This window comes from Pochonia chlamydosporia, chromosome 5 (assembly GCF_001653235.2).
Source record: "Pochonia chlamydosporia 170 chromosome 5, whole genome shotgun sequence".
NCBI classification, from domain to species: domain Eukaryota; kingdom Fungi; phylum Ascomycota; class Sordariomycetes; order Hypocreales; family Clavicipitaceae; genus Pochonia; species Pochonia chlamydosporia.
In genome coordinates, this window is record NC_035794.1 from 1,645,637 (window position 1) to 1,658,840 (window position 13,204).

General features: G+C 50.2%; 4 protein-coding genes across 4 annotated transcripts; 1 reads left to right on the forward strand and 3 right to left on the reverse strand.

The window, feature by feature from the left end:
* Positions 1-411: 411 nt before the first annotated feature.
* Positions 412-1,638, forward strand: VFPPC_05798 (hypothetical protein; the record flags this gene model as incomplete). The annotated part of the gene is made up of 1 exon (XM_018284934.1): positions 412-1,638. The coding sequence occupies one exon, from the start codon at positions 412-414 to the stop codon at positions 1,636-1,638; it is 1,227 nt and encodes a 408-aa protein (XP_018141854.1).
* Positions 1,639-6,028: 4,390 nt separating this feature from the next.
* On the reverse strand, positions 6,029-8,046 carry VFPPC_16226 (cytochrome P450; the record flags this gene model as incomplete). The annotated part of the gene is made up of 11 exons (XM_018293979.1): positions 6,029-6,165; positions 6,222-6,404; positions 6,460-6,707; positions 6,762-6,886; positions 6,950-7,046; positions 7,100-7,227; positions 7,291-7,415; positions 7,465-7,576; positions 7,637-7,720; positions 7,774-7,863; positions 7,930-8,046. The coding sequence occupies 11 exons, from the start codon at positions 8,044-8,046 to the stop codon at positions 6,029-6,031; spliced, it is 1,446 nt and encodes a 481-aa protein (XP_018141855.1).
* A 361-nt stretch (positions 8,047-8,407) lies between these two features.
* VFPPC_05800 (hypothetical protein) lies at positions 8,408-8,656 on the reverse strand (the record flags this gene model as incomplete). Its single annotated transcript, XM_018284935.1, has 1 exon — positions 8,408-8,656. One exon carries the CDS (start codon positions 8,654-8,656, stop codon positions 8,408-8,410), a length of 249 nt encoding a protein of 82 aa, XP_018141856.1.
* Positions 8,657-9,825: 1,169 nt separating this feature from the next.
* VFPPC_16228 (glycogen synthase) lies at positions 9,826-12,200 on the reverse strand (the record flags this gene model as incomplete). The annotated part of the gene is made up of 5 exons (XM_018293981.1): positions 9,826-9,928; positions 9,996-11,554; positions 11,627-11,902; positions 11,957-12,054; positions 12,125-12,200. The coding sequence occupies 5 exons, from the start codon at positions 12,198-12,200 to the stop codon at positions 9,826-9,828; spliced, it is 2,112 nt and encodes a 703-aa protein (XP_018141858.1).
* Positions 12,201-13,204: the final 1,004 nt, after the last annotated feature.

Here is a 13,204-nt window from a genome sequence, read left to right on the forward strand (position 1 = left end):
ACACTTACACGCCTCCATGCCTTGACGCCATCTTGTTTCCATCTTGTCTGTCTTCGCCTCGTCACAACCCCTTACTCCAGGATCTTGCATTTTTTTTTCATCTGGGAATTATCCTTGAGAGAGCACGCCATTGAATCTAAAACGAAAACCTCGAAACGAAACCGCCGCCGAACAAGACGCCGTATCAGCCTGTTTCTGGCACTCACATACAAACGCATACGGTCCGCCCTTGGAGTATACTAGCCGTTCCCGAACCAACTCTTGGTGTCTCAAGGCCTCCTCCTGGGGGTATACTTTCGAAACACTTGCAGAACCAGAGAGCAAGGAGAAACACAAGGGAACCACTCACACCTCTCCAACTCTTGCCCTCTTGCCGCGTGTGGTCTTGTTCCACACCCACCACGTTTGGCCATGTCGCTGCCAGACCAGCCCGAGGATCGCGTTGGCTGCATTCCAGCCCAGCAACCCGCCGAGACCGAACCTGCCACCGGCCAAGGCCACACCCAGAAGCTTTATAGAAGCTCCGTCTCCTCATCCTCAGACACTCCTCCTTCTCAGCCTCCCACGAAAGACCAACCTCATCAACTCCAAAGCGAATCGTCAAACTCAAATCTCCCTGCAGAATCTGAGGAGAAGAAGGCAGACCAACCACAGGATCAAGACAATAGCAGCGACGAAAGCAGTAGCACACACGAGAAAGAAGACGACGACATGCTCTCTGTCGAGAACCTGAGCAGTGCCAGCAGCACCAGCCTCGCTGTGCCTACTGGCGATGTGCCTGCTCTCCCTGCGAAGAGCTCACTGAGAGCTTCGAGACTTCTTGGGTCGATCCCGCAAAAGAAGTCTCCCAGCGATGACCAACCCATGCTGCCACATGCCGCACCACATCAAGTCTATCTCTCTTCAGAGGAAGATGCCTCCTCATCAGCCGACGACTTTTCCGACTTTGACGACGAAATCGAGTCGGATGCCGAAGGATCACAGAAACCCAGTGTGAGAAGCATAAGTCGAGAGGATACAGCCCGTGTAGTTGCCGTGGTTTTTCACGGCAAGCCATCCATTGTGACATTGTCTCCAAGGAGGTCAATTTCACCAAGCTCAACCGAAGTCCGAGAATCTGGAGCTGGTCTCCTGCGCACGACTACGGAGCCTTCTCTCCAACGACCTCGATCTGTGTCTTCGACCTCATCTACAATCATTTTTAATCGCCCTCCTCGGTCCAGCAGCATGATGACTGCTTTCGAGAAAAAGCGACCCCATTTCTTACACATTGATCCCTATGCCAAGGGCAAGGATGAGCAGACTGAGCCGACCAAGGCTCCCAAGACGCCTACTGCCATGATCCGAAGAACGCTAAGCTTGGTCAAGAAGCGTAGCAAGCAAAACTTGCAGCAAAGCGAGAGTCAAATCAAGCCAATGGAGAAGGTTGGCGAAGTCGAGGAGGAGGAGGACCCTAGAGAAAGCCTATGCTTTGAGCCTACCACCCCCGGCCCAGTCAATTATCAGGATATCATGAAGACGGCTAAACGCAATGCCTCAATGTCGACACCGCGAAGCGAAGTATCATTACCAATGTCGCCCAAAAATCGGTTCCGGGCAGGGTTATCTCTCGGCCGGCAACGGAGCGTCAGGGCATGATGTGTTTACTTCATGATTTTCTCTTCTAACCTTGCATTATTACGGATAACGACACTATTCTTTTCCTCTCTTTATGACACTCTTGGCATGGGGCGCGAGTTTTTACGGGCAACTCACTTAAAACGGGCGGGCGGGCATATTTCTCAATGGCGAAACCTAGGGACATGGGTGGTAACGGTTTTTTTTTTTTTTTACCTTCGTGGACCGGCGTTTGAAATCAAGTATACATCAATGGAAGGACAAGATCCTCGGGAACAGGCGTTATGGGATGGAAACTGTAACTGTTTGCTAGAAGTGTCAAGACTGGCAGACCAGGACACCTAGGTGATTGGGTAGCGGCGATTGCCGTATACCACAGAGTAGCTTAAAGTACAAAGTACAAGAAACAAAGCATTTCTCCAGACGCTGTTCTATTCATGGCCCTCATGCGAACTATAGTGACGCTGTTACACAAGCTTACGGAGAACTCGCCGGTCCAGTCTTGGCTCGATTTGAGACACATCATTTCCTCGCTCCAGCAACCCGGCATGTCTCTTGGAGGCTGCGAGCAAGTCATGGCTCCCAAAAGTCATGACTCCCAAGTGACCAATGAGGCATTTTGAAGATGGCCATTGCTGCATTGCTGCATTATACGGGCCATGTTACTTACCAATGCCAGTGCACAAACTGGCGTGCATTGTCCACGTCTATCTTTAAACATACAATACTCCATACTTCCATACGCTTCGACCGGGCCAACTTCCGAAGCATCGAGGCTCAATCGGAGTATTCAAGTTTTGCGTAAAACGGATGCATAAGTAAATCGTAGTCATGACGGGTATCAGATTGAGGGATTGTGTGCTTGACTTTGTGTATGCATTGGATTTTGATGTTTTCAATTGAAGATGCACCCACTATGCAGCGTCATGCAGGATTATGTGCCATGTAGTAATGGTGGTTCGTGGTTTTGCTTCTGCGGAGGAATATCCCTGACTTGAAACGTGGGCTGGATGCGGGTTAGAAATGCCATGTGAGGGACGAGTTGTTGCGACGGGGGTGATTTGAGAAGTGATATTCAAATTGACTGAGTTAGGTAGTTGGGAATACGATATGATGGCAAGTTACATGCCCGGCTCAGCTACAGTCTGTATGTGTACGGAGTACCACGAAATACAATGTAATGAGGGTATTTCCACCAATATTCGCGATGGCGTCTTCCGACATGACGAACTGCAGGAACACACTTAACCATGTCACATCGCCCATCAAATCAATCTATCCAAGACGACCATGCTGTGCTCCTTCCCTTCAGGGGCTTTCTGGAGGTCTCAATCTGCACTGTGAGTTACATGGTTCCACTTTGCGCATCAATTGATCCTTTCGTGGCTTTTTTCGGCCGGGGCTAGCGAGGATATTGCACCACAGTACCCAGGTACTTTGGGTCTAGTTCAGGAACAGGGGCAAGAAAGATGGGAGTTTGCTGGTGTGGAAATTTGCTTGCTTCCCCTCAGGGGTTCTGCGTAATTTCGGTTCAGTTGTTGCGGTGAAGATTGGAATTTGGACATTGGATGAAAAGTAACAGTTATGATACGTTGAGCACGTGGTCAAGTCGTGGGAGTGACCGTTTTGTCTGTCCACGGAAGCGGACGGGACTGAATCCGCGTCATTCCGGCGATATAAGAGTAATTACGCTTCCCGTACAGTAACCTTTTTTCTAAATATCTTCTATGACGCGGACCTCGTTCGATTCTGGGCCCGTCCCACAACCCCATCGGGCGCTTGGATGGATCTGAATATCGATTTTAGGACAGAATTTTACGCGACGCGTTTATTTTTGGTGTCGGGTCGCGTACGGATGTGGGCTCGAGCTTTGGGGTTGTGGCTTCAGCTGTGCGTGTATTGTGGAAATGCGGCGTGTATTGTTGGCGGATTGGGTGATTTACGGGTAGAGTTGCGAACAAAGAACGCGTTCTATGGAAGAGATGCGTAATTGGAATCATCTGTGCTCGTATTGTACTGTACAGTATCCGTTTATACGAGATATACTTCGCAGGGTATTCCGAGGTAAGAATGTGGTGCTTCTCAAGGGACATGGTGGCTCATGTGCTCTTGCCGGTTGACAGGGCTTTGAGGAAGCAAGCAGGTTGTAGGACATGTCCACGATAATCCAGCTTGTCTAATAGCTCTCTGTTCTCCCGGAAATGCGGGTTCAGCTGCTTAAGATCCCCCCTCTCCCTTTATCACCAAGTACACGCAACGGTGAGAGAATATGTGAGGTGACGGCACTATATATTGACTTTTAGGCTTGGTAATTGCGTAGTTTATCCTGTCTAACGTGCTCTCTTTCTATCGTGAATGGGTTCACGACTCATTGCTAGTTAGGATTGAGTGTATTCTATCGTCAAGTAAAGCCACCTAAACGTCTTAGGGGTAGTTTCTGCAAGTCACAGGCAAACACAAACGCGAGCTAGGAGACGCCATGCCAGAAAACTGCTATACCCGCTTGTCTACCTATCACTTAACTTCCTGTGTACTTGGGTAGCTTTTGTTAAACACCGGCCGCTTCTTCAGCCGCTTCTTCAGTTCACTACACATCCACCACCCATTAACCAACACAGTATAAACCCATTGCCTCGTATCCCCAGCTGGAACTTACGAGGTGACAAGGCGGGCCAACACTCTACGCACGTGTTCCATGTGTTCAAAATACCGCAATGTGTCCGGCATGTGCCTAGTGATCGTTGACATTCCGTCTTTGTATAACTACGCTTCTGGGATAGCAGTACCTACAAAATCAGGAACGGACGTACGCAAAAATCAACATATTGGAACTCACCGATGAATTTTGGCAGCAACTAGCCCCAAATCGAATTGTAGTTTCTTTCACGAAGCGTGAGAAACATCATGGTTATCTGAAATTGGGCTTCTCGGTCCGAGTGGACGAGCTTCTCGGCCAACAACATGGCTGCCGAAATATCGTCTTCATGACCATCCACAATCGCACAGAAATCAATCCATAGCTCAAACCGGGCAAGACCTTCATGAAGGCCATCACGGCAATCCAGTAGGTCGAAGCCTGGTAAAAGTCTGTTAATTTCGTTGGTAACTGAATGCAGCTTTACGGAACCCACGATGGTGTCTGCTGGCACTGGGCCAAAAACAAGGTACTCATGGTAAGGATCATTGTGCCAGTCGACTCCCTCCTTCTCCAACTCAGGGCATTTAGGTAGAGAGCGGGCGCGGTAGATTGTATCCTCTGGCATGGACCACGAATTGATGAGAATGAGTTCGATATCGCCATGTCCCCGACGACGCAGCCAGTTTGCGTAGTTTAGTGCCCAGAGGAGAGAGACTGTTACCGAAGCGATTGTGAAGGGAGAATCATAGATTGCGCCGATCAAGTGGCCGGAAACCAAGGATGCCAAGCGGCCCTGGTTAACGACTTGACTCTCATCTGTTGGAGTAGGATGATGGATATGGTTGAAGGATCTGTCTGACTCGACTCTCCAACAGAATTGAGGGATGCGAGAGGACGCTGTATCAAGGGAGTTGTATTAATAGTTAGCAGTTGTAAATATGGTAAGGTATCGAACTCAGAGTACTAACTGGAATCCATTACATCCGATGAAGGAGCTGTCTTGTCACGTATGATGCGTGGTCTGGCAGAAAGTGCAAAGAACGGATGGAAGAAAGTTTGTATATGGTGTCCGTGTCTGGTGCTGTATACCGACGTGCTGTTGAGAGTGAGCATTTGATTACATAAAGTATGTATATAAATAAGGCAACTATGGCCGGTGAAGAGGGCTGGACGAGTGAGGACCTACTTCAGTAGATGTGCGAGCAATAACAATGCTCGTTCGAAACATGACCAAGAAGATGTCTCGCATGGACATCCAAACTTGACGCCTCCATTCGCCGCGTCGCAGTTCAGACCAAACTGCACAAACAACTATCAGCCGTTGAAGAACATGACCAAGGTCCACAAAGTCCTGGAACAAGTGAGAGATGGAGTTGTAACTTGTAAGTAACCAAGCTTCTGAGACGGCGCTGCACATTCCACGTTGACATGGTGCAACAATGGAACTCACCTCACGCAATGACCAGTTCCAAAAACAGACAGGCAGACAGGCAGACAGTTGATGCACGGAAAGCACAAACCAACCACCTGCACTTTCCAATAAAGTGTCCGGTCTGCTCATATACATTCTATTATGTAATCAATATATACCAAGTCACAAGAAACCAACGTCGCCATTCCATCCATCAACACAAGCATGCCCATACATCGCACCAAACTCATCCATCTGCCCGAAATGCAATCAACCAGTATACCGCCCAACCACACCGCAAATGCGCGTAGGAACAAAAAGAAGACGAAAATGCACGCTTAGCCTCAAATGCAAAGCTCAATCTACATCATCTCATCAAACATAAGCCGCCCAATCGGCGGCACACTCGTGACGTTGTGCGGATCAGGAACCACGTACTTGTCCCCCTGAAGCTTGAAGCGTCCGCACTTAACCAACGCCATGAGCCATAATTTAATTTCTGTGAGCATTAGCTAATCGTCACGCCTCCGCAAGGTAGGTTACGGCGGCACATACCATTCGCAGCGAGAACTCGCCCTGGACAAGACCACCGTCCTAGGCCGAAGACGAGATATCCCGGGCCAGTGGTTGCGGCGGAGCGTCCACTGCCAACCCATCTCAGGGGGTTGAACTCCTGCGGGTTGGGGTGGAAGTCTGGCGATCGGTAGGAAAGATACGTTACTGGGATGACGATGGAACCTGCAAACTCGTTAATCGACGTTTTTTTACAATTCATGATGTAGAACGTAAGTACCTCTGGGGATCATATATGGCCCCAGCTGGGCATCTTTAATGGTTGCGCGCGCAAGACTCGCCGTGTCGCCCTTCATGCGCATCACCTCACGGACATACGAATCCGTAATGGCTGACTTTTGCAAGGCCTTGAAAGCAATGTCCTGGTCGTGGGCGTCGTTGTTGAAGCGCCGGGCTTCATCTCGGATTCTATCTTGGCTGTCGTTGTGTTTGGCTAGGAAGCAGGTGACCCAGAGGATGTTTGTGATGCTGGTCAGGTTAGTATGTCATTTGGTTACACAAGGCAGATTGGCGGGGACTAACGTTTGGTGTAGGCTGACGAAAATGATTCCCAGGAGTAAGACTATCATCCAGAGGCGAGAAGTGACTGATATGTAGCCATTCTCGCCTGCATACTCATTCACGAGGTATGTCACGATGGTATTATCCTAGCCGGCGTGAGTAAACACTGGATACTCTCCAACACGTTCATCACAAGGCGTATCACGTACCTCTGTCTTGGACTTTCTGGGTCGCGAAACGTCAGTCCACATCTCCCAGAAGAACCTCGGTCCAATGTGATACGGGATTCGGAAGAGCAGCTTGATCCTACGTCTGGTCAGCACCAATCTCAACAAATTGACGACGCCACAACGACATACCAGGTAACCATTCGCCAGAGCAAGGGAAAGTTGCGTAGATATGAGGTATTCTTGAAAATTCCCGAGAGCTCAGCTATATCCTCGGCAATATCAACCACCGAATTTACATTTCGCGGGTTATCATAACTCTGTGTGGCATTAGACATCACCATCATGCCAGCATGTCAAACCAAGGGGAACATGGAACTCACCTCGCCCAGAAATATCCTAATCGACACCTGGCCCATCGTCTGCTGGGCATAGGGCAGAATATCAACGGGTCGAAGCACCCCATCCTTGACCATCTTGCCTGCGCCGCGCTCAAAAATCGGCCAGACTAGAACGCCATCAGCAAAAGCGCATTTTCGCAGCAGGGCAATACGTACTCTCGGGAACAATTTCATTCAGCCGTCTCGCCAAATAGTTCTTGACCAGACTGTCCATGTCTCTCAAAAACGAGCCCCCGTGCAGATTAAACACAAAATCCAAACCGAGGACCTACATCATCAGCGAGCTGTTGCAACCGTCGTCAGTCCGGCGCAAGCATAACAAACTCACCTTGGCGACTCCCACCTCAAAACTAAAAGCCGACTCATCCGTCAGCAACCTCCGCGTATACTCTTTCGAGACCAAATATTCAACCTGTACGATATTAACGACGTTGAAACCACGACAGGATGCACGCAAAAACAAACATTGCCATTCCGCTCAACTCCCACCACGGGTCCATTCTCCCTCAAGGCCTTTGTCATAGACTCAATCGGAGAATAAATTAGCTCCTCCTCCTACACGATGAAGTCAGTCACTCAGTCACAACACCCATGTCAGAAAGTGTCTCAGAAAAAACTCACGGCGACATGCACCATCGGCGGCGCATTCTTGACCGGCTCATCCTTCCGCAAAAACCGTTGCAAGACGATGGCAACGACAAGCAAGGCCGCCACAATACGAATACTACCCAAAGACATGGCGCTCGCAGGAAAAATGCCCCCAAACGGGGGTTGCTGGACGTGGTATCTCAACTGGATCAAAGGCGGGTGCTTTGACAAGCGGAATCCCAGCTGTTTAAGGGTCTCCCTCCATGGGTTTATGAAGGGGCACTAGAGGGGGGGGGGGGGATACCAAGAAAAAAAAGCCACGCATTTAGCCGGCCTGCCACTCTTTTCGCTCAAGTCCGTGGCCCTGACAGATCAGATCAAATGGTATGGATTGGATTTAGAAATTCCGCCCGCTGCTTCGCTCACTCGCGCTACACTAACTTGGACTGATCTAACTATTGACCAATGCACACACACACACACACACACACACACCAACAGACCAGATTCTCTAGTCCTGGCTTGACTCCTCTCCCTTGGCCTTGGCTTGGTCGTAGACTGGGTCGGGACGACTAATTCCTCCTTGTGGTCTGGGCGGTAGCACCAGTCCAGCACCTGCAGTACGATGCGTTGTTGCATCGTGATTGCGAGCAGGGACCCGGACATGGTTGGTGGGTTTTGGTGGGAATGCGACCTTGCAAACTGCTAGTTTGACGGTTGGTCGTCCGAATCTTGAACTTTTGACCGGACTGGACTGCATTTGACTGGACTGGCGATGTTTGTCTAGATTTGTGACTTGTGTTGTTGGACGGCGACTGGCTCGCTTGGCTTGGTGAGAATTGACGTGTCGGCGCATGTGGTTGCATTCAACATGTAAAGGATTATTGTGTCTGAATTTGCAGTTTTTGTCTTTTCTTGGCTTTGCTGCCTACCTACGTGTGTGTGTGTTTGTTGATTTGTTTCCATCTACCCTCACCAGTAAGGTAGCAAGCCGTCTCAGCACTCGGGCAGTAATACAGTCAGTTGTATCGTTGCGCAAGGACAGTACAATACAGTATCAACAAACGTCCATGCTATTTCCGTATTACTCAACCATCCATCCTACGATCCAAACGAAGAGGCAACATAATCGTCTGGACTGGTTCGTCAAAGCGCCAGCCGCCCGTTGCGCACCCGTTGATCCCGTCCGCCGCAAGCCTGCCAGCACTAAATGAAGCCAAGCCGCAAAGACCAGTTGACTCGAGCGTCTTTACCCCAAATCAACATCCAAAAATGGACAGACACATGAACTCGCGTATTTGAATCAAAAACTAAAAATTTCATCGTCCAACACCGTGGTTTGCGCAGCACCTTTCTACTTTCGCCTCCAGATGCAAACGCAGCTTTAATTAAAAACCATGAACCATGATTTCTTTCCCATGCACCACTGACATGCAGATCCACTTGCAGTGAAACATGCTTCCCCGGCCCGCGTTTCACAACAGTTCATTTATCAGCGCAGCATGGAAGTCGTCTCGTCTGTCGCCGATTTGATTTACACCCTTGCTGTGACGTATCACATAGAGCTCTCCTGTTTACCATGTGGCAAACGTACGACAAAGTTGCGTCAGGAGTGCAGACTGGTTCGATTACTGGTATTGTGCGCCTAATTCGGGAAAAAAAAATGTTGCGGACAAAAAAAGAAACGACAAAAAAAGAATTCTGGAAGGAAAAAGTCACAAATGGCTCGCGCGATACAACAACCAACTGGAACGATGCCTCGGCCCTTTGCATCCACGGCTCCCTCCGTCATGGCACATGATAATGACCTGACCACAGTAAAAAAAAGTAAATGAGCGAAAACATTTGGCGATGCAATTGGTTGAAATAATCAAGTACAAACAATTCTCAGGTTTTACAAAAATACGCTCCTCTCAAAATATGCCCAACTTAGCTTCCATTCAGCGCTGCTGGTGGCAAGGGACTTTCGCCGCCTGGCGCCTTGGTTCGGAGCGTCAATGGGAAGGGATACTCGTCGGGATCTTCTTCCGCACTAACACGATTTATTAGTTATTTTTGCATGGTTAACATTATCATAGGAAAAAAAAAAAAATACTTACGGCAACTTCCACGCGACATAGTCCTCGGTGTTCAAGCCCTCACGCCCTTCCTGCAAACTGGCAAAATCGCCTGGCGTCATCATACCGCTCTTGTCTCTCGGCGAGCCCGGCACCGACAAAGGTCGCGTAATCTTTTGCTCGACGCCAGGAATAAAGTCATCCGGTTCCTCGTCTCCCGAGAACGAGTCGGGGTACGCCCGCCGCAACGCCAGTTGACGAGCCTTGACGTACTCCATGCCCATTCGCTTCCAGTCGAGAAGGTCGCTCAGACGCTCCGTCCGGTTTCGCTGGTTGATTCGTTGGCGACGACTCTTGCCGCAAAAGTCAAACATGTGCGACGTCAACTCGTTGACCGAATCATCGACTCCCTTGGTTCGGCGATCGACAATGTAAATGCCATAGTCGCTCGAGTTCTCAATCAGCTCCTCCATGTAGCACCCGAACCCGGACAAGTTGGTCGTGATGCTGGGAACACCCATGACGGTGCACTCGGCCGGCGTGTAACCCCACGGCTCGTAGTACGAAGCAAAAACACCCATGTGGCACCCGCGCACAAAGTCGTCATAGTCCAGTGGGAGAACCGGGTTGGCAGAGTTGAGGAACTCTGGGTGGAACACTACCTTGACCCGGTCCGAAGGGTGGTTGAAGAGCTGTACGCGTCGGATCTGGTTGAGAACTGGATCTTCCTGGTCATTCACCATGTTGTGTGTAACAATCGGCGGCAGACCGCTTCGCTTCATCGCGAACAGACGACGCCGCAGCAACACGCGGTCCTGACCGGAAATGAGCTCCTTTTCGTCTGGCATTGGGTCTCCCTCGTGCCACTTGAGCGAGCGCTCGAACATTCGTCGACCGATGCTCTGTTCGATCATGGTCGTCGTGTCTCGCAGCGATTTGATGACTGCCTGGCCCTTGAGGGCTTCCACTGTGAGCGACGTCGTTTGCGCTGGCATGATGATAAACGCCACGACAGTCATCTTGCTACCCGCATTCTTCAACCGGTGATTCAGTCGAGCCAAGGACTCGATGAACATGTCGACACCCTTATTTCGGAACTCATAACGACCAGCAGTAAACACATACAGCGTGTTGTCTGGGTCAAAGTCGTAGTGCCCGTAGAAGTGACCTCGGACAAAGTCGTGAATCTTCTCCTTGGACTGCTGGTGCAAATTCTGGAATTCGTGGACGGCGGAAAATTTGGTCACGTTGAGACCATTGGGGAGCACACCGTCGGGCTTGCGCTTCAGCAAATGCTCAGACTCAAATGCCGTAATGTGGGACACGGTTGTGAAGACGTCGCAGGAGTGTGTGGCTGCACGCTCAATGCAGTATCTATGGTAGATACCTCTTTTCCCAGCTTCGGCGTCGACATCAAAGTACTGCAAATTATTGTAGAAATCAACAGAGCCGGCGCAAAGATATCGCCCGAGAAGAGTCGCATGTGTGGTGAAGATGGTGGTGACGTCAATGCGACGTTTCTTTGTGAGAGGCAGCGCAACACCAGCGAGCCATTCGTGGAAGTGCGCAATAACAGCTCGCTTCTTTTCGTGACAGACAAACTGCATCCCAATTGATTAGTACTGGCTTCGTCACTGACAAATGCCCCGCCAACAGCATTCCCGGCAGCTTACCTCTCCCAAAAACCATGCTACCAAGTAGCCAAAGACTATAGCTTCGTTGGTCTCGTCGTCACTAGGTGGTGATGGAATGCTTGCGATATTCCACAGGTCCGTCTTCCATTCATTCATGTAGCCATACGCAGTCTTGGTATCAATGAGTAAGACCCTAGGAGCTCCTTCAATTAGCCATCGGCCGTACAGCATGCCAATGCCTCGATCCTTCATCGCCTGCATTGTCTTGGCAATCTCTGGGTTAGTCGGCTCCATTTCTTCCACCTCGACGGCTGCCTAAAAGCTGTTAGATGGAATTGGGACCGGTGGAAAGGGCTCCCGGAGCCTTACAGAGGTATGATTGAGAGGGCCAATGAGGGTATACCGGTCACCATACTCGGCCGTGGTCACTGGCGCCTTGGACTTGATGACGGAGTAGATACCACCCACTGTAGGGAAGCTGGGATTAGCCAAAACCCGCACCGAAAAAAGATGTAGCTGTAGAGTTGGTCTACAAACCTCGATGAGCTACCTCTGTAGCAATCTCAAAGAGCAGGTGGTTCTTGACATCGCGGACAGGCTCGCCGTCGGCCATGGTGAAGGACGAGTCGTGGATGGTGGGGAGGTTGGGTGCGACGACGACAGCAGCAACAGCTTGCGATTGACTAGATGGAGCTATTCACAGCAAGCAATTCGCTCCAGTAAGCTTCAAAGGGTATTCTGAAGCTGTAGCAGCAGCTACTGAGATCGATTGAGAGGTTGAGGATGTGCAAAGATGAAAATTTGGAGCTGCCAGAGGTGTTTTGTCACCTTGTCGGAGAGAGCGATCGAATGCGGCGAGATGGCGTCGACCTTTGGCGGGACCAGGCAGGCCAAGGGACAGGGAATACAAGATGCCAAGGTTGCTTGCGAAATGCGAAACCCGTCGATATGCCGCAGATAACGACAGCGCGAAATTATTCAGAGCATGGAATAAATTTTGTTTTTAAAAAAAAAAAAATAAGGAGATTGTATGAGAGTTCGAGGACAGACCACCAAGATGAGGAGGGGTCGTGACCATGGCCAAGGCGGAGCAGAGACGGGCTGGCGGACTGGACATGGACGCTCAAGTCATGGCACCTCGTCCGCTCAAATGAGTGAGGATCGAATGTGACGGATGGATGGCATCGTCCACTGAGGCGACATCGAACCAGACCACCAGACAACGAACTGCCTTGGTCGAGTCGTCGATCCACACCAAACAAAGCTGAGGGTCAACGCCTCCCAACAACATTGAAGGCCAAAAAGCGAGTGTTGGTGGCAACCGTCCCACTAGCTTCCCACCATTTGCGCTGAAGGAACCCGAGTTACAGTAGGCGTACCCACTAATTTCTACAAGTGGGTCTGGGGTTGGTGCTGTGCCGCCGAGAGCCCGGCCATTATAGTGGGCCGATGCTGCTGTGGGAGCCAAACCCACTGATTGTGGCATCCAAACATCAATTTGTCTTGACATGCATGTCACCACCGACTGTCGAATAACCAATCTGGACTTGAAGAGAAATCCTGCAGAGAACCCATGTTGGTCTCTGCGGTCTCAACGAACCTGAGCTCTTTTGTTGC